Source organism: Ranitomeya imitator, chromosome 6 (assembly GCF_032444005.1).
Source record: "Ranitomeya imitator isolate aRanImi1 chromosome 6, aRanImi1.pri, whole genome shotgun sequence".
Lineage (NCBI taxonomy): Eukaryota > Metazoa > Chordata > Amphibia > Anura > Dendrobatidae > Ranitomeya > Ranitomeya imitator.
Window position 1 is genome coordinate 125,531,589 of NC_091287.1, and position 23,570 is coordinate 125,555,158.

General features: G+C 40.9%; 1 protein-coding gene across 1 annotated transcript in view; it reads left to right on the forward strand.

Annotated features, from left to right (window-relative positions):
* COL6A6 (collagen type VI alpha 6 chain) overlaps positions 1 to 16,561 on the forward strand; it is a 304,940-nt gene extending 288,379 nt beyond the window's left edge. The window contains 3 exon segments of the mRNA XM_069732250.1: positions 12,879 to 12,975; positions 13,994 to 14,644; positions 16,479 to 16,561. Coding sequence (XP_069588351.1) covers positions 12,879 to 12,975; positions 13,994 to 14,644; positions 16,479 to 16,561 — 831 coding nt within the window.
* Positions 16,562 to 23,570: the final 7,009 nt, after the last annotated feature.

Here is a 23,570-nt window from a genome sequence, read left to right on the forward strand (position 1 = left end):
AAGGGACCTTGGCTGCTTGTTGATGGCAATATATGGTCAAGATTAGCCAAGAGCTGCACATCCTGGAATATATCCACTGGGATGTCCAGCCCTGCGCAAATCCTCCTATTCTGTTGTTTGAAAAATTTATGCCATCTTAATTTTCTTACAAATAGGTTTATATCCTTGACACAATCAAAGGTGGAAAAATCCGTGGTGGGAATAAATGATAACCCCTTACTCAATACCGTCATCTCTACTTCACTGATATTTCTGTCCGAGAGGTTAATTACCTGCAGCTCTAATCCCTGTTGAAGGGGTTCCTGCTTCTCAGGGAGTATGTGTTGTCTAAAAAACCGGGTCTGGATACTGGGTGAAAATTGCCCCCCCTAGAATAACCTCTATTTTTACCCCTCTGCCGGCCACGGGTTGATCTTTGTCTCGTTTCTGTATCTGAGATATCAGTTTCTGTTGAGGATAGGTCTGTTTCCCTTTCTCCTCTCTCTACACGGTCTCCCAGAACCTGATAGATTTTGTTATCTCTGAAGTCCTGGAGATCCCTCAAAAACTGTTTGTGTTTCCTCTCCTTCAGTTTGTATTGGAATTTTTCAATTGAGTTCTGTAATTGTGTTTCCTTAATACTGAAGTCACTTTCCCCTTTAAATTTTGTTACTATCTCAATTTGTTCTTTTAATTTTGTGTTTAGTTTCTCAAAATTGTTTTTTTCCTCAGTGACCAATAAATTCATAAATCTTAGAGAGCTATTAGTTGCTTCTTTTTCCCAGAGATTTAGCAACTGTGGGCTCCGCATGCGCACTACCATGATATATCGTGGGGACGTGGGTAATGGTGGTGTATAGTCCGCATGCGTAGTAATGGAGACCGGATAGGAGTCCACATGGCAATACAACGCCAAGAATACCTAGTAAGTAAAGCGGTTATAACAACTGGCCGGAAGTGAGGTAGGACGCCATGTAATTAGATTGAGAGGGGGAAAGACTATATTAAGGAGTGCGGTCCTTGTATGCATCTCACCTTACCATAGTCCACACTGGAAGCCAGGTGCACTGGACACATAGGAGCCACCTGCCAATGCAGGGGCTTGATATCCCCAAATAGAACATCGCATTACATGTATACCCCCGTTTTTCTGTTCCCCTGATGAGTCTCCCCTATGGGAGAGGAAACGCGTAGGGAAAGTAACTTGGTTGTGGTGGGTACAATATTTAGCCTGACTTGGGGACTGTCCTTGTCAGGACGGGAGCAGTACAGGGGCACGACTGGGTAGCATAGTTATTTTTAACTCTCCCCTCCCCCTCAAATGTACATGAGGACGCTCCCGAAAAAAACGACTGATGTGGTGAGATCAAACCATTTTTTTTACTGAGCACTGGTTATTTTGAGCACTATATGCACTTTTTTCACTGTTTTATCCATAAGAAATTATTTTTAAAGGATACAAATAAAGGTTATGTTTTAGATTTATCAGGTTCCTCCTGGCTTTATATATACTAGATGTGGTAGAACACTACTTTTGAGGCACAGGGCAAAGCTCACAAAGGAAAGAGCCCCATATTAAAGATCAAATTTTGCTGGAATGGTTTGCGGATGCCATGTCACATTGGTCGAGCCCCTAAGGTTGCAGAACAGCAGAACCCCTTATAAGTGATCCGATATTACAAACTATACCGCTCAATGAATTGATCTAAGGATGCAGTGATCATATTGACCCCAGAGGTGTGTCACAAAATTGTATTGGGCAGTGAAAAAATAATAGTTACATATTTACCACAAAAAATTTGTTTTAGCCCCCGACTTTACATTTTCATACTGGCAAATGGGTAAAAAATGGTGCCAAAATTTGTCATACAATATGTACTAAACATGGCAATACCCCACATGTGGCTGTACAGTACTGCTTAGACATAGTGATACTCTGGAGGGAAGGAGTGCTATTTGACTCTTTCAGAACAAATTTTCATAGAATTGTTTGCAGAAGAGCAAAATGTTCCCTCAAGTGACCCCATTTTGGACATTAGAACCCTCTGGGAATTTATCTACAAGTGTAGTGACGATTTTGACAGCATAGATGTTTACTATAAACAAGCAACAGTGGATATTATTGAGTGAAAATTGTAAATCTGCCATTCTAGTGCCCATACATTGTAGTGGCAATACATTATAATGCCCAAACATGGTGCTCAGCTACTGTGTTTGGAGACATAAATTAAGCAGGCTTTTATCGCTACAGAAATTTCAAACATCTGGACACTAAATGTGGTTTAGACACACTGTGGGCTCATCAGGGACAGGGGCATTTGGATTTGGGCGCTCAGAATTTGCTGATATTCTTTTGGGGGCAAAGAGACTTAGCACTTTTCCAGAGTTTTTGTGCTACCAGTAACATGGAAGCCCCTACATTTCGATTGACAGATGACGGACCTGAGGAGGGACTTGCTTTTTTTCTGGATTGAGGTGAAGTATTTATTGGTAACATTTTACATAACATTTTTGATCACATTTATCCTGTGCGCTACACTGAGCACTTACATTGGGGTTTCCATCTAAATCTCCAAATGTGATTCAGATGAAACCACCAACAGGTCCATTTACTATAATGAGGCAACAGAGTTTCTGTGGACTTCATTTGTCATCTGTTCAACAACTCGGCACCTTTTCAGAGGTGCACAAAACAGTGGCCGACCACTCTTTTATGTACCCTTAAAAAGATGGACACCAACAGATCATAGGCCAGATGGCAACTGCAGTGTCTCCATTAGGCTCATTATTGGGAATCTTCCACTGGGGAATCTGTCATTACATAGAAACCCTGGTGTAAGCGCTCAGCATAGTGCGCAAGATAATTGTCAGCCGAGCCTTACTGTGATCTTTGGGAGTCAGAATGAATAAATCAACAGAGGGTCATGAATTTGTTCTATTTATTTTTTATGCCATTCATCCTTTGATTAGATAACTTTATGCTTCAGATAGGTGCGATTACAGCAAGACCAGATTTATGTCAGCTATTTATGTTTGGCTATCATCATACACAAAAAATGCTTTTTTTTGCAAAAAAAAAAAAAAGGTTTTGCATCACCATATTTTGAGATCTATAATTTTTCTATATTTCTTCAGTCAGTCCTGTGAGGTTTTTCTTTTGTGGGACGAGTTGATGTTTTTATTGCTACCATTTTCAGGCTCATAACATTCACTACTTTTTTTATTTTTCTGCTGATGGAGCAGTGTAGCAGCATGTTTTTGTGAGGCAAGATGACGTTTTCAACTATGCCATTTTTATTTACATTCAGCTTTTTGATGATGCTTTATTCCATTTTTTTGGCGGTATTATGTAAAATGTATTTTTTTTTTTTTTTTTTTTTACGGTGTTAGGTTAACTATTGTAACTCAGATTGCCATGATAATGTTAGCCCACAACTCCGCGATCCTAAATATGTGTACTTTCTTTGTTTATTTTTGTTTTTACATAAATATACCTATTTATTGATATCATATTTTATTTATTTATTTTATGATATTTAAAAAATATATTTTGCCAATTTGATTAAACTTTGTATTAACTTTTTAAATTAGTGCCTCTATAGGACTTTAACTTCTGTATTTCTGATTACTGGTATAATGGATTGCAATACACGAACACTGCAATACCTGTCAGTGTTACCCTGTCACACTGGCAGAAGACCTTTTATACCATGCTCCTGGAATGGTCTAAACAAGCAACTGTAGCTAAGAGACCCAGAGGTAGTCAGGATGATTTTCATGGGTTTACCGTGACAGAGAGGAGCCAGAAGACCGCATCATCTGATTTCTGCTACTCCTGCACTGTTTAGAAGCACTTCACCGTCATATTAAATTATGCAGGTTTCTTTTAGCAATGCAGGGGCAAATCTGCTCAGTTGAGAGCTTCTAGAAGCTTTCCTGCATTAAGGTTCTCAGCTGTTCAATGTAAGCCACTCCCATCTCCTATGTAATCTGAGCCCTGGCTAGCACTCATTGTCAGAGATAGCTTATGATGCATTGCTGGAGGTTGTTAGTGATTGTTATTTAAGAAGGCATTTGGTAGATTTATCTGTGACTGTTGCTAGGTTTTAGGTGTGTGCTGCTTCCCCTTCTTCTCCTTCTTTGGTTTAACCCCATCTTTCACTCCCTGGTGCATTCCTTTGTTGTTTGTTTGAGTATATTTGTATAATTGGCATTTTTTGTTATCCCTGTTAGTGTTACCTTGTTAGTCTGGTTGGTGTTTTATGGTACACTACTACTCACCTCTTCCCTGGGTGGGGGAAGGGTACAGACTAAGAGCGGATTAAAGAGCTAAGTCAAGGTACTTGACCCCGGCTTCTTCACCATCAGAAGTAATCCAGGGAACAGGGAGAGCTAGGGCACCCCTAGCATTTGGGAAAGGAAAGGAGCCCCTGGTCCTGGGACACCCGATAGCAGAGTCGTCCTTGGATTGCCATGACAATGTTAGTTCAGCCCACAATTATGTCACGGGGGTGCCGATTGAGGTTGAGAGAGAATCTTATCAATCTCCTAGTCTCCCAAATGCTTTGATCAATATTGATTGCAGCATTTAGGGGGTTAAGCAGCCGGGACTCAAATATCAAGTAAGCCTAGCTCCTGGCGACGATCAAGCGGGAACAGCTCTAAAAAGCTTACTGTCTTATAGGGAACCTGACAGGAAGATTTTAGTAATGTAACTGATGACATGACTGGATAAGTTACTACAACAATTAAAATGATGTCTCTTTGTGCAGATACACTGTGACATTGTGGAAAAATTGCAGGATTTTAATAAATATACTAAGTAGACTAAGTAGACTGTCCCTCTTCAGTACTCTCTGCCCGAAGCTGCCCTTCTTTTCTTGACTTCATGTAGAAAAGCCACGGAGACACGATCAAGTGTTTCTCAACGAGAGCAATAAATAGCCAGGTCTTTCACTGGGAAGGAACAACCACGGGAAGGGCAGCATCCAAAAAGGAAAACCACCTTTGCCAAAACATGGTATCCATCCACAGACAGCTGTTTCTGGGTATTTGCCCCTCATCAGTGTGGAGTAGGAAACTGGCTATTATGAACAGTGCCTAGTAAAAGGACTTTAAACATAAAGATGAATGACCTCGGGGAGATCAAAACATCCAACACCATGGAGACACCATCACGTGTTTCTCAGCGCAGTGATCCAGAACACTGCCCCCATCCCTTATGGGAAATATGCAAATGCACGTAGAAAAGTTGCAGAGACACCATCACGTGTTTCTCAACGCAAGCAATAAATAGCCAGGTCCATCAGATTAAATTTGAGTACCGGATAAAACGGTACTAGAGATATCCAAATCTATGTGTCCGTGTGTTTACATGCAGCACACATGTAGCAACCATGTGCCACCCATGTGCTGAATCAGTACCACACGGACGGCCACCAGGGAAGAAGCACTACAGTGTTCTCCGGTCGCAGGTGCTGAAGACGGCTCTCATCATTCTCCCCTGCTCTGCCAGCAATAGGAGCAGTGGAGAATGATAAGAGTTAAATTCGAAAAATGACAGCAAGTGGGGGCTTTTGGGACTCTTACTCCCATCATCTGACACCTGCTGCCGCTAATAGTAGTGACAGCAGGAGTGGGTGATCGGGTATTCCTCAGCAGCCGCCTTTCGATATAACAAAATAAATGAATGAAAAAACCGACATAGGTTCCCCCCTATTTTCTTGAACCAACCAGGCAAAACTCCTCAGCTGTCAGCTTCAGCAAGTTTGGTTATCAAAAAGAGAATGGTCCCCATGCGGTTTTTTTAATTATTTAAATAAACAATTTAAAAAACAGCGTGGGGTCACCCCATTATTGATAACCAGCCTTGCTAAAGCTCACAGCTGGGGGCTGGTATTCTCAGGCTGGTAAGGGGCTCATTGATGTAGGCCTCCATCAGCTTAAAAATGGCAGCCGATAGCTGCCCAGAAAAGGCATATCTATTAGATGCGCCAATTCTGGTGCTTTGCCTGGCTCTTCCCACTTGCCCTGTAGCGGTGGCAAGTAGGGTTAATATTTGTGGGGTTGATGTCACCTTTGTATTGTCAGGTGACATCAAGCCCACGGTTTAGTAATGGGCTTTAATACAGTCTATAAGACACCTCTCCATTATAAGACACCTCTCCATTACTAATCCTATAGTTATATGGTAAATAAAGACACAGCCATAATAAAGTTCTTTAATTTAAAAAAACACAGACTCCTTTAATATTCTCAATTAAACCATACTTATGACCTCACCTAATTCCACCAAAGCCCTCGTTCTCCTGTAATAAATAATAATAATCATTTTATTTATATAGTGCCAACATTAGGGTGCCAAGGAAAAATGAACTTTGCAAATTGGTAAGTCTTACCCCTCAAATTTGTTCCTTTTGGCATAAGGATTCACCACGTAAAATATGTTGATATTAAATTTAGAATTACCACTTGCTCAAGGCATGTGAATTATTCCATGTTTCTCATTTTCAACAATATTGTACACACAATAACCACTCAGTTTGTCATCATATCTTTAACTGGAGTACTATTTATAATTCAAAAAACATAGAATGGCAGTAAGCATTATATTACATTGCATTATATTACAGTAAAATATGCATTACACAATTATGTACATTGTACATGTATCAGTACTTAGTAGCAGTCAGTTCAGTTTTTCGCGTAAATATAATTAATCTGATCGGTAAACGGCATAACATACAATACATAACGAGGGATGTGCATGACGATAAATACTAAACAAATATTTAAAACTGCAATATGATGTGCCATTGAGCAAGCAGTAAATGATAACTAATCTTAAAAAAAGAAAATTATAAAATATCTATGACCAAAAAGGAACAAAATTAGGAGGTAAGACCTTCAAAAACTTGCTACTTAATTTTTACCGTGCATTTCCTTGGCACCCTAGCCAACATATTCTGCAGCGCTTTACATTTTAGAGGGGACTTGTCCAGACAATAAACATTACAGCATAACCATAAACAGTTCAAAACAGATACCAAGAGGAATGAGGGCCCTGCTCGCAAGCTTACAAACTATGAGGAAAAAGGGGAGACGCGAGAGGTGGATGGTAACAATTGCTTTTGTTGTTCGGACCAGCCATAGTGTAAGAATCGGGTGTTCATGTAAAGCTGCATGAACCAGTTAATTGCCTAAATATGTAGCAGTACAGACACAGAGGGCTAATTAAATGCATAAAGTTTATGAGAACATGATGCGAGAAACCTGATTTTGGTTTAAGTTTTTTGAATGGGCCACACAGGGATAGTTAGGTTAATGCATTGAGGCGGTAGGCCAGTCTGAACAAATGCATTTTTAGGGCACCCTTAAAACTGTGGGGATTGAGGATTAATCGTATTAACCTGGATAGTGCATTCCAAAGAATTGGCGCAGCACGTGAAAAGTCTTGGAGACGGGAGTAGGAGGTTCTGATTATTGAGGATGCTAACCTCAGGTCATTAGCACAATGAAGAGCACGGATAAGGTGCTAGGCTGAGCCCAGGGAGAAGATGTAGGGCGGTGCTGAGCCATGGAGTGCTTTGTGGATGAGGGTAACAAGTTTGTACTGGATTCTGGAGTGGATGGGTAACCAGTGTAATGACTGGCACAAGGTAGATTCATCCGTATAACAATTGGTGAGGAATATCATCCTGGCTGCAGTATTCAGGACAGATTGGAGAGGGGAGAGCTTGGTAAGAGGGAGGCCAATTAGTAGAGAGTTACAATTGTCCAGACGAGAATGAATAAGAGAAACAGTAAGAGTTTTTGTAATTCTAGAAATATTTTTGAGATGCAAATAAGAAGAGCGAGCCAGTGATCGGATGTGGGGTGTGAATGAAAGCTCAGAATCAAGAATGACCTCAAGACAGCGGGCATGTTGCTTAGGGTAATGGTGGACCTACACATGGAGATGGCAATGTCAGGCAAAGGTAGGTTAGTAGAGGGAGAAAACACGAGGAGTTCAGTTTTTGACAGGTTCAGTTTCAGATAGAGGGAGGACATGATGTTAGAGACAGCGGTAAGACAATCACTGGTTTTCTAAAAAGGCAGGCGTGATATCAGGAGAAGAAGTGTATAATTGGATGTCATCAGCATAGAGATGGTACTGGAAACCAAATCTGCTGATTGTTTGTCCAATAGGGGCAGTATAAAAAGAGAAGAGGAGGAGAGCGCCTAGGACTGATCCTTGAGGAACCTCAATAGTAAGGGGAAGGTGAGAGGAGGAGGAACCAGCAAAAGATACAGTGAAAGAGCGGTCAGAGAAATAAGAGGAGAACCAGGAGAGAATGGTGTCCTTTAGGCCGATTGAATGTAGCATAGTGAGGAGGAGCTGATGATCCACAGTATTGAATGCTGCGGAGAGATCCAAGAGAATTAGCATGGAGTAGTGACCATTAGATTTATCTGTTAGTAGATCATTAGAGACTTTAGTGAGGGCGGTTTCAGTAGAGTGTAAAGAGTTGAAACCAGATTGAAGAGGGTCGAGAAGAGAGTTATCTGAGAGATAGCGGATAAGATGTGAGTGGACCAGGTGTTCGAGGAGTTTGGAGATGAAGGTAAGATTAGAGACAGGTCTATAATTAGCGGCACAGTTTTGGTCGAGGGATGGTTTTTTAAGTAATGGATGTATGATGGCATGCTTAAATGAGGAGGGAAAGATATCGGAAGAGAGAGGTTGAATATTTTTGTTAGGTGAGAGGTGACAGCAGGGGTAAGGGACTGGAGGAGATGTGACAGAATGGGGTCATTGGTGCAAGTGGTCGGCGAGAAAATGCAGGGAGCCAGATTACTTCTTCTGTGACTGGTTCAAAGTCAGAGAGTGAGCTAGATGCAGTCGGGGAGGGAGGACAGTGCCTGGTATGAGGGGATTGGGAGATAATTTCATGTTGGATGTGGTCAATTTTTTCTTTGAAGTAGCTGGCCAGATAGTCAGGGCAGAGATCTGTGGTTGGGGCCTGCACTCTTGGGTTGAGTAGGGAATGAAAAGTGTCAAAGAGATGTTTAGGGTTATTGGACAGTGAGATGATGAGGGTGTTGAAATAGGTTTGTTTGGAGAGGTGCAGGGCAGAGTTATATGTTTTAAGCATGAACTTATAATGGATGAAATCTCCGCTGCAGGAAACGTGTTTGAAGCATGTGCCATGGTAGTTGCCATCTGTGCTGAGTTGTTCTACGTATAGGAGATGCAATTTCATGCAGGGCACTTTGCAGGATTTCATTAAAAAGTTTCAGTGCAGAATCAGGACATGAGATGGAGGAGATAGAGGCCAATGATGACTGCAAGTTCTTCATAAGTTTCTGGGTGTTAATAAAAATAAAATTAAAAAACAATAATATACCATACCTGTCCCTTGTTCTGTCCCGCGTCATAATCCATGTCTGGGGGATTATTACTTTTCAACCTGGACGGTGCCAAGATGCGACCGTCCAGGCTGAGAACCACTGGGGAATGATATGCTGCGAGCGCAGCCTTAGTGACATCACTGAGGCTGCATTCCCAGCCAGTCTCAACTGCGTTGACTTCAGGACCATGGGAAAAAGTCATTGATGAGGTCACCGCAGTTTCACTTAAGTCCCTAAACCTGACGTTTGCCTCTCCGTGGGTGGCACCATAATAACACGCCGGCAGCAAGGAGTGCTGTCTGGGTGTTATGTTTGACTCCGATCTCTCCTTCACATCCCATATACAATCTCTTGCCCACTCATGCCGCTTACACCTAAAGAACATCTCTATAATCCGCCCTTTTCTCACCATAGAAACAACAAAAACCCTCACTGTCGCCCTGATGCACTCCCGCCTGGACTACTGCAACACTCTATTAATTGGCCTCCCCCTCACCCGACTTTCCCCTCCCCAGTCTATCCTTAATGCAGCAGCCAGGGTCATCTATCTAGCTAATCGTTACTCAAACGCGTCTGCTCTTCGCCAGTCATTACACTGGCTGCCCATTCATTACAGGATACAATTCAAAGTACTTGTTCTCACCCACAAAGCTCTTCACAGTGCTGCACCCCCTTACATCTCCTCCCTCATTTCTGTCTATCGGCCTAACCGACCTCTGCGCTCTGCAAATGACTTTCGACTAACCTCTGCACTAATCTGTACCTCCCACTCCCGACTACAAGACTTCTCCCGTGTTGCGCCAATCCTCTGGAATGCTATACCCTAAAGGTACCTTCACACATAACGATATTGTTAACGATATCGTTGCTATTTGTGACGTAGCAACGATATCGTTAATGAAATCGTTATGTGTGACAGCGACCAACGATCAGGCCCCTGCTGGGAGATCGTTGGTCGCTGAATAAAGTCCAGAACTTTATTTCGTCGCTGGACTCCTGCTGACATCGCTGGATCGGTGTGTGTGACACCGATCCAGCGATGTCTTCACTGGTAACCAGGGTAAACATCGGGTAACTAAGCGCAGGGCCGCGCTTAGTAACCCGATGTTTACCCTGGTTACCATCCTAAAAGTAAAAAAAAACAAACACTAGATACTTACCTACAGCCGTCTGTCCTCCAGCGCTGTGCTCTGCACTCCTCCTGTACTGGCTGTGAGCCGGTAAGCAGAGCGGTGACGTCACCACTCTGCTTTCCGGCTCACAGCCAGTACAGGAGGAGTGCAGAGAAGCAGAGCGCAGCGCTGGAGGACAGACAGCTGTAGGTAAGTATGTAGTGTTTGTTTTTTTTTACTTTTAGCATGGTAACCAGGGTAAACATCGGGTTACTAAGCGCGGCCCTGCGCTTAGTTACCCGATGTTTACCCTGGTTACCGGCATCGTTGGTCGCTGGAGAGCGGTCTGTGTGACAGCTCTCCAGCGACCAAACAGCGACGCTGCAGCGATCCGGATCGTTGTCGGTATCGCTGCAGCGTCGCTTAATGTGAAGGGGCCTTAAGAAATTAGGACAATCCACAATTTGCATAGTTTTAGGAGCTCCCTCAAAACACATTTGTTCAGAGCGGCCTATCATGTTCCCTAATCAGTTGTTTGTGTGTAGCCCATTCACTACTTCCATCTATCCCCCACTCCCTGAAGATGGCTGGACCATCATTGTAAATACATCATTGTATATACACACCTGTACTTTGTATTTCCCCACCTCATTGTAAATTGTAAGCTCTCACGAGCACGGTCGTCTTGTGTTGCTTTAATTATTGCATTGTCAACATTACGTATGACTGTTAAACTGTAAAGCGCTGCGGAATATGTTGGCACTATATAAATAAAGATGATTATTATTATTATTATTATTATTATTATTATTCAAGCTCAGGGTCTTCAAAGCAGATCACATGAGAATTTTTCTCTGTGGTTTAATTGAGAATATTAAAGGAGTCTGTGTCTATAACTATAGGATTAAACAAAAAACGTGGTTTGGTACCGTGTTAGCCAGTAGAAAAAAATATATAGAGAGTGCTCTCAGTCTGAGAGACAAAATAGCAATCTTGTGGGTGTGATACCTTTTAATGGCTAACAAAATATAGTGAATGATCTTACAAAGCAAGCTTTCGAGACGGCTTGAGTCTCTTCATACCAGTCTGATGAAGAGACGTAAGCCGTCTAGAAAGCTTGCTTTGTAAGATCATTCACTATATTTTGTTAGCCATTAAAAGGTATCACACCCACAAGATTCCTATTTTGTCAATCAGACTGGGAGCACTCACTATAGGATTAGTAATGGCGAGATGTCTTATAGACACCTCTCCATTACTAAGCCGTGGGTTTGATGTCACCACTACAGGGCAAGTGGGAAGAGCCAGGCAAAGCGCCAGAATTAGCACATCTAATAGATACGCCTTTTCTGAGTAGCTGTGGGCTGCTGCTTTTAGGCTTGAGGGGCCTATATCAATGGTCCCTTACCAGCCTGAGAATACCAGCCCCCTGCTGTGAGTTTTAGGAAGGTTGGTTGTCAAAAATGGGGAGGACCCTACGCCATTTTTAAATTATTTATTTAAATAATTAAAACAGCATGAGGACCCCTCTATTCTTGATAACCAACCTTGCTGAAGCTGACAGCTGAGGGTTGCAGCCCCCAGCTGTGAATTTTGCCTGGTCGGTTCAAAAAAATAGGGGGGAACCCACGTCGTTTTTTTCATTCATTTATTTTGTTATATCGCAGGTGGCGGCTGAGGAATACCTCGATCATCCGCTCCTGCTGTCAGTGTTATTAGCGGCACAAGGTGTCAGATGATGGGAGTAAGAGTCCCAAAAGCCCCCACCTCCTTTCATTATTCAAACTTTAATATAACTCTCATCATTCTCCTCTGCTCGCACTGAGCAGGGGAGAATGATGAGAGCCGTCTTCAGCACCTGCCGCCAAGAACACTTACTGCTTACTGTAGCGCTTCTTCCCCAATGCCAATGTCACACAGAGGGCATCAATATGTGTTCTCCGTGTGCATGGGTGTGTGATGTGTTGCCGTCTGTGCTGATGGTAAAAAACGGACATGTCTATGTGTGGGGCACAGGGGCACATGGTCCATTTAAACACACTGACATGTGCACAGATCCATTCATTTGAATGTGTCCACATGTGTACGTGTGTCTGGTATGTGTGAAAACTGTCACCACAGGTACTGGAAATACGGATGTGTGAAAGAGGCCTTAGAGAGTTAATAGGTTGCTACTAAATGCCTCTCAATAGGTTTTATTTCAAGCTGAATACAATTCTTCATGAGATCTGTTTTTATATATTTATTTTGCCATAACTTTTTTTTAAAGGAACTTGTGATGTTGACAATCACCTTTGGTCTGTTTTGCATAAAGAACATAGAGAAATATTACTATGCTTGTTATTAAATGGAAACTAGTTAAAAGGTTTTTTTAACAACTTTTTGTTGGATCAATAGATTGATGACTCTGGGGCATTTCGTTTGGTTGAGATTTCTGGAAATCTGGAATATAAATCACAAGTACAAACTTTAATGAAGTGTACCCTTTGTTATGGTAAGTTAAGAGAGTAAGTAAAAGTGAGATTATTGTGAATAAAAACTATGAAAATAAATTGTCCCATTTTCTGATGCCCGTAGGGGCTTCATTTTTCGTGATCTCGAATTGGGTCAGGTCTTATTTTTTGTGCGCCAAGCTGATGTTTTTAATTATTCCATTTTGGTGCAGATACGATCTTTTGATCACCCGTTATTGCATTTTAAGTCAATGTTGTGGCAACCAAAAAACGTAATTCTGGGGTTTTACTTTTTTTTAATTGTTTTATTTTGAATGGGACGAAAGGGGAGTAATTTGAACTTTTATATTTTTTACATTTTTTATTTTAAGAAACTTTTTTTGTTACTTTTGGTATGCTTCAATAGTCTCCATGGGAGACTAGAAGCTGCCATAACTCGATTGGCTCTGCTACATACAGGCGATGATCAGGTCACCTGTATGTAGTAGAATTATACATGTGCTATGAGTGCCGACCACCAGGCAGCACTCATAGCAGTCTGGCAGTGACAATCATAGAGGTCTCTAGGAGACCTCTGATTGTCATGCCGACCCATGGTAATGTCACACGGGTGCCGATGGGAGGAGGTAGTGACGCACTTCTTGCGCGTGCATGTTAAATTATGCTGTCAGAATTTGACAGCAGCATTTAACATGATAACAGCCGCGGATGGATTGCGATTCTACCCGCGGCTGTTAGGGGCACATGTCAGCTGGTCAGATCAGCTGATATGTGCCGGAAAATGTGCAGTCTCATCTCCGGAGCCCACACCAAATGGGGGAGGCATCCAATGACGGACTCTGTCTGTCATTGGACGTTAAGAGGTTAATCAACAGTTCTGAATGGAGTTCTGTCATGTGTACAGAAATAATTATTTATCTACCTTACAAATATCTGAGATATATTAGGAGCAGGCAAAAAAAATTTAAGTTCATACACGACTCAACAGCATGTCTTTTTACATTTTCTTTTGCATTTTTTACTAAATTGTTATGTATTTTGCTTTACTTCTGCCTATAGATACATGTAAACCAGACGTATTTTGTACAAAAAGTAGTTCTGCACTGAAAAAGGCACCTATGGATGTAGGATTTCTCCTGGATAGTTCTTATCATATGAGAGTTAATGAATATGAAGCATCAAGAAACTTCATCAGTTCAGTGATTGATGGACTTGATATTCCGAATACTGGTGCTCGAGTAGCCATGGTCAGTAGTGCGCTCCCTGGCTTAAGTCCAAACTATGAAGGGAAAGCATACCTTGAGTTTGATTTCTCAACATATAGTGACACGGAGTCTATGAAGAAACACCTCCAGGAAAACCCCCATCACCTGCGAAATCTACCTGTCTTTGGAATTTCCTTAAAATGGATGCTCGAAAACGTCATGGCTAAAACATCGGACCTAAAGAAAAATAAAGCAATTATTATGATATTATCTGGAGAGACAATCGATTGGGATAAACAAACTCTGAAGGAAGCTTCTTTAGAAGCCAAATGTCAAGGATTTGCTTTGTTTGTCGTTTACATTGGTAAAACATATAATTATACTGAACTGATGGAACTTCCAAGCATTCCCACAGAAAATCATCTGCTCCAACTTGGTCAAATTCACAAACCAAATTTTGGATATGCCACCAGATTTACCCAGGCATTTCTGAATTCTGTTAAATGTAAGTACTCAAAATGAACCTGTGGGAATAGATAATTACAAAAGTCTGTTGTTATAAGTTGTAGGTGGGCAATGATTTGCATTTCTCAATTGATTCTTTCTGTCCAAAATGTGTTAGACAACTATGATTCTGAGTTATTTTATTATTAATGTACCATAAGTTTTACACTGTATCTTAAAATGGAAAATATAAGTAAAAATCAGTCAAGATGGAGAGCAGCTAGAAAAAATCCTGAACATCAGTGCGTTACATGGACAGGGTAGTTATTTCTAGGGTTCTAGAGTGGTCAAATTAGTGAGAGAAACTGTGTTCAGCTTATCGTTAAAGGGACTCTGTCACCTGAATTTGGAGGGAACAATCTTCAGCCATAGGGGCGGGGTTTTCGAGTGTTTGATTCACCCTTTCCTTACCCGCTGGCTGCAATATTGGATTGAAGTTCAATCTCTGGCCTCCATAGTACATGTCTGCGCAAGGCAATGTTGCCTTGCGCAGGCGTGTACTATAGAGGACAGAGAATGAACTTCAGTCCAATATTGCAGCCAGTGGGTAAGGAAAGGGTGAAATAAACACCCGAAAACCCCGCCCCTATGGCTGAAGATTGTTCCCTCCAAATTCAGGTGACAGAGTCCCTTTAAGGGGTTTTTCCAACAAAGGGAAAGCGTGCAAACAGCCTTTATTTTATGAACAAAACAAAAGCTCTATGCATGGAACTTCAGAAGTTTGATGGAAGAATTAGTATGATATTAGGTTCTTTGGTGATCTAAGTTTGGTTCAATGGAAATAGATGAGGTATTGGTATTGTGGTCCTAAAATGTGACAACCTTCTAAACAAAACTGAAAAGAAGGACGGGTAGAAAGGAAAATTCTGGCTTAGGTCAGCAACTTCACTTACCTATCTGTGACACTTTAACTTTTTAGCTTGTTTTAAAGGATATTAAGAAATTAAATGTCAGTGCTGTGCTTATTTCCAGCTCTAGAAGGGCGTTCCCAAGTTTAAAAGTTACCCCCATCCATCAATCCGGAGAGAGCCAGGGCTCTAAATGACTCTGGTTAAATGAAGCTGAAGTGAATCATGAGCACTACTGGTCCATTCATTCTGAATGGGGACTTGACAACTGACACATAGTTTATTTGCTGCCAGGGATCGAGCAACATGGGAGACTAGTCAGTCCACCGCTGTTCCCATTCCCCTTCTGCTGCTATGGAGTGACAGTTCTCCCCCTATACAAGAAGTCTCCCATGCAGATCGGTCCGCTGGCTAAAATACAGCCAGCATCTTATAGTTGCTGGCCGTGGATTGGGTAGCTTGTATCAGCTGTCAGATTCCCTTTAATGGGAGTGCTAAAAATTGCCAAGTGCAATGCTCAGCTGATCTTCTGCGCTGTTATAAAATGGCACATGGGCTCTTCACAGCCCTTGAACTTAGGACACTCAGCTATTGGACAGTTATCCCCTATCCCCTGGATAAGTGATAACTATTATACTTTAGACCACCCCTTTACTATCTACTTCAATTCTTCTTCTTGAAATTATATATATATGGAGTCCTGGGTTCAAATCCCACCAAGGACAACATCTGCAAAGAGTTTGTATGTTCTCTCCGTGTTTGCGTGGGTTCCTCCGGGCACTCCGGTTTCCTCCCACATTCCAAAGACATACTGATAGGGAATTTAAATTGTGAGCCCCATTGGGGACAGTGATGATAATGTCTGTAAAGCGCTGCGTAATATGTTAGCGCTATATAAAAATAAAGATTATTATTATTATTACTACTATCTACTGTACTTCAATTCTTATTCAATTCTTGAAATTATATATATTATTTTTTTTTCAGTGTCAATAAATAAATATCCTCCGCCAGAGTTGAAAGCAAGCTGTTCCAATTGAAGTGGCACCAGAAAGAAAAGGCTGACGTGAGTATTTATTATAAAATCTAGCTAATGAACAAGAACATTTAAGATATGATTTGTAGCAAAGCCACATCTTGATTAGATGCACTTGACTAGCTTTGAGTAAGAATCAGGAAATAAGTTCACCTTGTGTCAGTCTGATGGATGTTGAGCGGAGTCAAGTGTGTTGAAGTTGGTGAGTGACCAGCCAAAATGTGATCTGCAGCTGGGAGAAAGGCAAGCCAGGGTCTCTCACTGAATGGAGACTGCACACATCATCTGGGAAAGCTGAGCCGCCTGTGTGCTGGAGCTGCAGAGTACTGTGATGATGCTACAGCCTGTTCAGTGTGATCTGATTAGTGGTGGAAGCTGCTGCATCTCAGACTGAAGAGGATACTGAAACTGGTAGGACAGTACCTCCTCTGTGTATAAAGTTTGCACTGGGAGAAATTACTGTAATCTGTTTGGGTGACACCACACTGATATATGCATGTGGAATGAACTGTTTATTTGCGGTTATTCCTTTGTGTCCAGAAGAGGCTGTTTTGATTTTTAATTTCTTGGACTTTTATGAAAGAATTAAAACTTCACATGTTTGGACCAAACTGCACTGCAGTGGGAGTGGTCAAGGGCTTCTTGCTTGCTATTGTTAATCTGTCGAGATTTTCTTGTGTTCTTGGACTTTTGGGGTAAAAATATAGTAGCCAGTTGTCCAGTATGCCACCAGGAGTCAGTTATGGTAGCAAGATCACATGATGTAAATGGTAAACTTGCTTTCTCTGTACTGGCTAGAGAAGAAGAAGTAGGGTACTGAGCACAGACCAGTGTCAGTTCATATGTAGCAGGTTCTGTGTGAGACTGTGTGTCTCCAAAACAATATGGCACTTGTGCAAAGACTTGTGTGTGTATAATGTGCAGGCGGCATAACCTGTGTGCATAATGTGCTGGCAGTTCATATCTTTGTAATATGCATAGCTGTGCATGTAATCTGTAGGTAGCAGAGTTCTGTGTGAAATGTGTAAATGGTGTTTCCCAGGAGTTGGGAGCCAATAATCATTTTCTGCAATTGGCCAGGCATGAGCCTCCGGCTTGGTCAATTTAAGCCCTGTAAGCATTGGGAGGTTGGCAGATGGTGTAGAGGGGGAGGGGAAGTGGCACAGCCAGGTAAGGCTAGGGTTGAATTCTGTGTCTGAGGAGTTTTATGGATCTCTTTCGAACTGCTGATTTATTAAGCTGTCAATTCAAAGGCATTTTGCAAACGTAGGGTTTTTTCAACACATTTCATAGTGACAGGCACTTCTTCAAGAAACAACCACATTTTGTATGGTATGTTGAGGGTATGTGGCACAGCCAGGTAAGCTAGGATTAAATTCTGTATCTGAGTTTTGTGGATCTCTTTCGCGCTGTTGATTTATGAAGATGTCAATCCAAAGTTATTTTTACAACTTGCGTTTTTTATTCAACATGTTTCAAAGTGACAGGCACTTGTTCTTCAGGAAACAATGACAAGATGTGGTTGATTCCTTAAGAAAAGTGCTTGTCACTTTCAAACAAGTTGAATAAAAACCGTATGTTTTCAAAATACCTTTGAATTGACATCTTCATAAATCAGCAGCACCAAAGAGATAAAACATAAAACTCCTCAGATACTGATATTCGTTGGTTTTTGACAACCCATGAAACCGCAGCCGCTGAACATCAAACTTAAAGTGCTTACTACTACAGACCAGGTAAGCACAATCTGACTAAAAATATTTTTTAATGTTGGATAAAGCCCTATTTGCGCTATTTTCTCCCTAGTGTTTTATTTAGGGTTAAATTCTAGCACTGCAGGTCTTGATTAGCTTGATTAGCTTTGAAAAAGAAACAGAAAATGGGTTCATTGTGTGTTTCTCTGTTCGATGTTGAGCAGAGTTGAGAGTGTTGAAGCTGATGAGTGACCAGCCAAAATGTGAGCTGTAACTGGGAGTCAAGATCTCTCTTTGAATGGAGACTGCATGGGTCATCTAGGAAAACAGTCTGTGTGTTGGAGCTGCAGAGACATGTTTGGAAGCTACAGCCTGCTCAGTGTGAACTGTATACTTCTGATTGGTGCTGAAATCTCTGGCTGAAGGTGATACCGAGACTGGTAAGACTGTATCTCTTCTGTGTGTAAAGTTTGCTCTGGGAGAAATGACTGTAATTTGTTCAGGTGAACCCACACTGACATATATGTGTTTGCTGATCGAACTGTTAATTTGCTGTTATACCTTTGTGCGCAGAAGAAGCTGTTTCGGTTTTTAATCCCTTGGAGTTTTATGAAAGCAACACAATTGCACATGTTTGGACCAAACCACATTGCCTGTGTGAATGCTACCTAATGCCTACCCGAGAGTATGAATAATTACAGATTGTATATTTGTGATTGTTGGTTTCCAATTCAAAAAGCCTAGAAGTTGTAACATCACATGCTGCATTTTGTAGAACTGAGGTTTAATTGGAGTCGGGTGTATAAGGTTAAAGTATATTCATAGATAGAGATAGGATAAAAATCAAGTGTTCATTTAATTCACTATTTTACCTACTTATATACAGTATTTCTATGGTATAGGTATAGGTAATACTTTTTAATGACTTGTTTTCTTTTTATGACCTCACAATTTAGAGTGACGAAAGTTAAGATGAGAATCAAGTCACTTTCTTTGAAGAAGTCAAATGGGAACCACATAAAAAATTGATTTTAGAAAAACTTAATTTTAAGAAAATGAGTATTTAAAAATGAAGCACAAGGGTGAAATAAAACATCAAGAGTGAGTGTTCGCAATTAAATATGGCCGCTTCTCAGCCTATGAGCATACTGGTTGCCTGGGGCTATCGAAGACAGTTCAGTCTGGCAGCATGATAATTCTCCAATGCTGCTAACAAGGGCAGATTTGCCTATGCGGTATCCGATAATCACTGGGGCTCTGAAAGATGCAGCTATAGAGGCAGTCTCAGGGCAGCGGCTGCCAGCTGTAAAACAGAAGCTCATTGCTGAGGAAATCGGCCCCTGCAGTGGTGTCTGGTAACATTTAACATTGAAAATGAGCTGTAAACTACAGAATTAAAAATTCCTCCATTCCTAAGAATGGAGATGATGTTTAATAAGAAGAAAATTGCAAAATTGTTGTGTTTACAAGCACTTAGCAATTTTAACCATTTAAAAACATGAGACTGCCCCTTTAAATATGTTAAAGGGAACCTGTCAGGTCCCCCCTGGCCTTCCAACCCAGCACCAGTCACTTTTGTATCAGTAAACTCCCTGCGTAACCAGCCCTGTATAATGTTTTTAGATAAAAATTATGTTTAAAAAATAATTAATATTGCCCCCATTTTATCTGCTAATTAGAGCATTGACTAGTTGATGAAGCGTTAGTTGCTCCAGACTTGTCAGCCCTGTTTCCATGTTATCATTCCCCTATGGGTGTGATAATATAAATGGCAAGTGCTGTCATCATCACCAGCCCCTGCAAATCTCACGCACGGGCGCCGCCCATTTCGGCTGCGTCACTGCACCTCTGCAGCTGGGTGCATGCTTCCCGACTTCATTGGTTTAAATTAGGTTTAGGGGGTGTATAGAACTCACTTGTCCCTGCTGTAGTGCGAGTCCTCCATTCTCAGGGGTGTCGCTGCCACTAACAGTTATTTCATATGCTATGCTGCCGTGCAAAAAGGGGACGAAAACCAAAAGTGCATAAATGAGCAATCATCCCATCTGAGGGAGTATACATGTCTATGATAAACCCATATGTTTGCTAAGACAAAAACAAAAATTGACAGATTACTTTCATTAAGAATATTACAGTGACGATGAAAATAAAACTTCTATTTACTCTTGCTGGTATAAGGAGCACTGAAAATGTCTAAATGTTCCGTATTCTTTGTAAAATTATAGCAAATACATTATCACTAAGAAAACATTTATTTTTTACTATTTTCATTTAACAATGTGATTTCATTTACAGGTAACAGAGGATAAGGCTGAATAAGAAGAATGGCTACCAGAAAACACTCTGCAATGACTCTGACCTCAAGGAGGTCTTCTCCACATCCAGTGCTGACTAATTACCACGTTGGGCAAAACATCAGACTGCACAGCGACCATGGGACTGCAAAATGCTTAAATTCCAAAATGTTCATTAATGGTCCAAATGAAAAATATTTATATTGAAAAACGGCTCAGTAAGCCATGATTGCAATTGTACCTGAGTGGGTAAAAAATACATTGCCCCTCGCAGATTTGGGTCTTCACATCAGTTTTCAATTGCTATGATTTGTTTACTTAGTTTTTTTGGGGGGTAAAAATATTTCCAGTTTCTATCCATCTTGGCAATATGCATAATTTATAATAAATTGGAAACCTTTGTATACACCACCTTTTTATTGTCTTTTTCCAATCTATCCTGCTATCTACTGAACATAGTGATTCATTAATGCAGATAAAAAACTTCACGTACATTTTTAAAAACGATGAATGGTAAAATTAATTTTCTGAGCAGAGAAAAAAAACTTTAAATAGTAACTAAACATTTTTTGCATTATTTGTCCTTTAGTCATTGAAAAATGAAATATTATTGTAATAATCGTATCGCATTTTGATTCCTTCTCTCCATAATACTATGCTGCAGTGCTGCTTCAGTTCATAGTACACTATGTTGAGTCTGTGTATGGGACTTTCCCTGTCTGTGCCTCTCTGCTACCCACCCCGGTACTTAAAGGAACTCTGTCACCTGAATTTGGAGGGAACAATCTTCAGCTATAGGGGCGGGGTTTTCGGGTGTTTGATTCACCCTTTCCTTACCCGCTGCCTGCATGCTGGCTGCAATATTGGATTGAAGTTCATTCTCTGTCCTCCATAGTACACGCCTGCGCAAGATTGCCTTGCGCAGGCGTGTACTATGGAGGACAGAGAATGATCTTCAATCCAATATTGCAGCCAGCATGCAGCCAGCGGGTAATGAAAGGGTGAATCAAACACCCAAAAACCCCGCCCCTATGGCTGAAGATTGTTCCCTCCAAATTCAGGTGACAGAGTCCCTTTAAGTTTACAGAATTTGCACTAGACTGGTTAATGCTAATATCGGATTAGTTATTTCTGGGTAAAGCTTATATTAGCTACAATTGTTAGGTTTATGTGCTTTAATAATTTTATTGTGTTAACATTAGAATTACTAATCTATTAATATGTAAGAATGCAATATTCCAATCGTTAACTGAAAAAAGTAAAAAATAATTTTAATTATCAGAGCTTACTTCATGATAAACTAATTGAAATGACAGAGACATTGTAGTGACAAATACTGGCTACTATTTTCAGAAGAGACATAATGGTTAAACGTATTGATGGAATCAGATTTTAACCCCTATATAAAAGCATTAAACAGGTAACATTTCCAGCATTAATTGAGATCTAAACAAGAGATAGATAAAGGGGTATTCCTATTGCTTTAGATGGTTGGACAGCATGAAAATAAGAACATTTGCAATTGACTGGCTTTTTCCATCTGCTGTCATTCTCCTGCTGTGAGACCTGTTATCCTTCAAAGTACATGGCTAATTTTTTAAGGAGCTTGGCCAGTAGTGAGTAGTAGTAGAAGTAGTAGTAGGAAAGGAGTTAACTCCGAGGATCCCAGCCACTTTTCTATAGTTCATTGATTTTTTATAGCAGTTAGCTGCTCATTTCTCTTCCCCTCCCTCTCAGCTCCTAATAGGGCTCTTTTCACTCCTGCGTAATCAGTCGCTGAGCATCAGCAGCTTCATGAACATTTCTCCTAATCACTACTCTCACTTTCCTTAGCTTTATGCTAAGGTTTATTTTAAGGTGACTTTATAAGAGGGAGAGTCAGAACTCTGAAAAAACAGTGATAGTTATGGTACAGCACCTGTTTAGCAGTGACAGATAAAGTGATTCACAAGAATTAGATGCAAATTGCCTTTTCAGAGGAAAAGAGAACTCTATATAGCGCCACCTTTTGGAAGTAGCGATCCTACAAGTCACAATCAACCCTTTAACGAGTCTTGCAATATGACTTAGGATAAAAGTCAAATCAGTATCTCAATTCGCAGACATGGTGTTTCGGGCTGTTGGCCCTCGTCTGTGCGAAGCATGAGAACTGATTTGGCTAGGTGCACAGTGCCCGATCCTAGTGACAGGCATAACAGCCATAACACTCCCACAACCATCATAGCCATGACGAGTGCCAAATAATAGTGCTGACAGTGCCCACATAATGGTAACAGCTTTACTACCCCAATGAGTGACACCCTCAAGCCTCCACAAATAGAGAAAAAGTTATAACTTTCCTATATCAATGTCAGCCATAGGGACCTATAACAGCACATTTATTCCACTCACAGACCCTAAGGACTTTGCCAACCATGACTCCCCAATAATTGTGCCTTCTGCAGAATACCTAAACCTCAGAATGTATTCTGAAATCTGATGACATTCATAAATATAGCTACATATACAGTACTGTGCCAAAGTTTAAGCAAGTGTAGCAAAAAACAACTGCAAAGCAAGCATGGTTTCAAAAATAGAAGTGTTGATTGTATTTTTTAATTGATAAAAATAAACTAAGTGAATGACCAAAAGAGATATCTAAATCAAATCAATGTTTGGTGTTGCTTCCTTTTGCCTTCAAGACAGCATTAAATGACTAATCTACGTACACTTATACACAGTTGTTTAAGGAATTTGGCAGGGAAATTGCTCCAAAAATCTTGGACAACTTTCTACAGATCTTTTGTGGGTGCAAACTTGTGCAAATCCTTCTGTCCCTTCTTGTAATCCCAGGCAGACTCGATGATGCAGAGATCCCAGATCTGTGGTGGCCATACCACCATTTCCAGGACTCCTTGTGCTTTTTTATGCTGAAGATAGTTTTTCTATGACATTGGCTGTATGATTGGTATCAATATTTGGCTGCATAATGCATTTGAAGTGAGTCGGATGACTCCCTGATGGATAAGTATGTGCCTGCATTTCTCAGCATTGAGGAGCCCATTAATCCTGACCA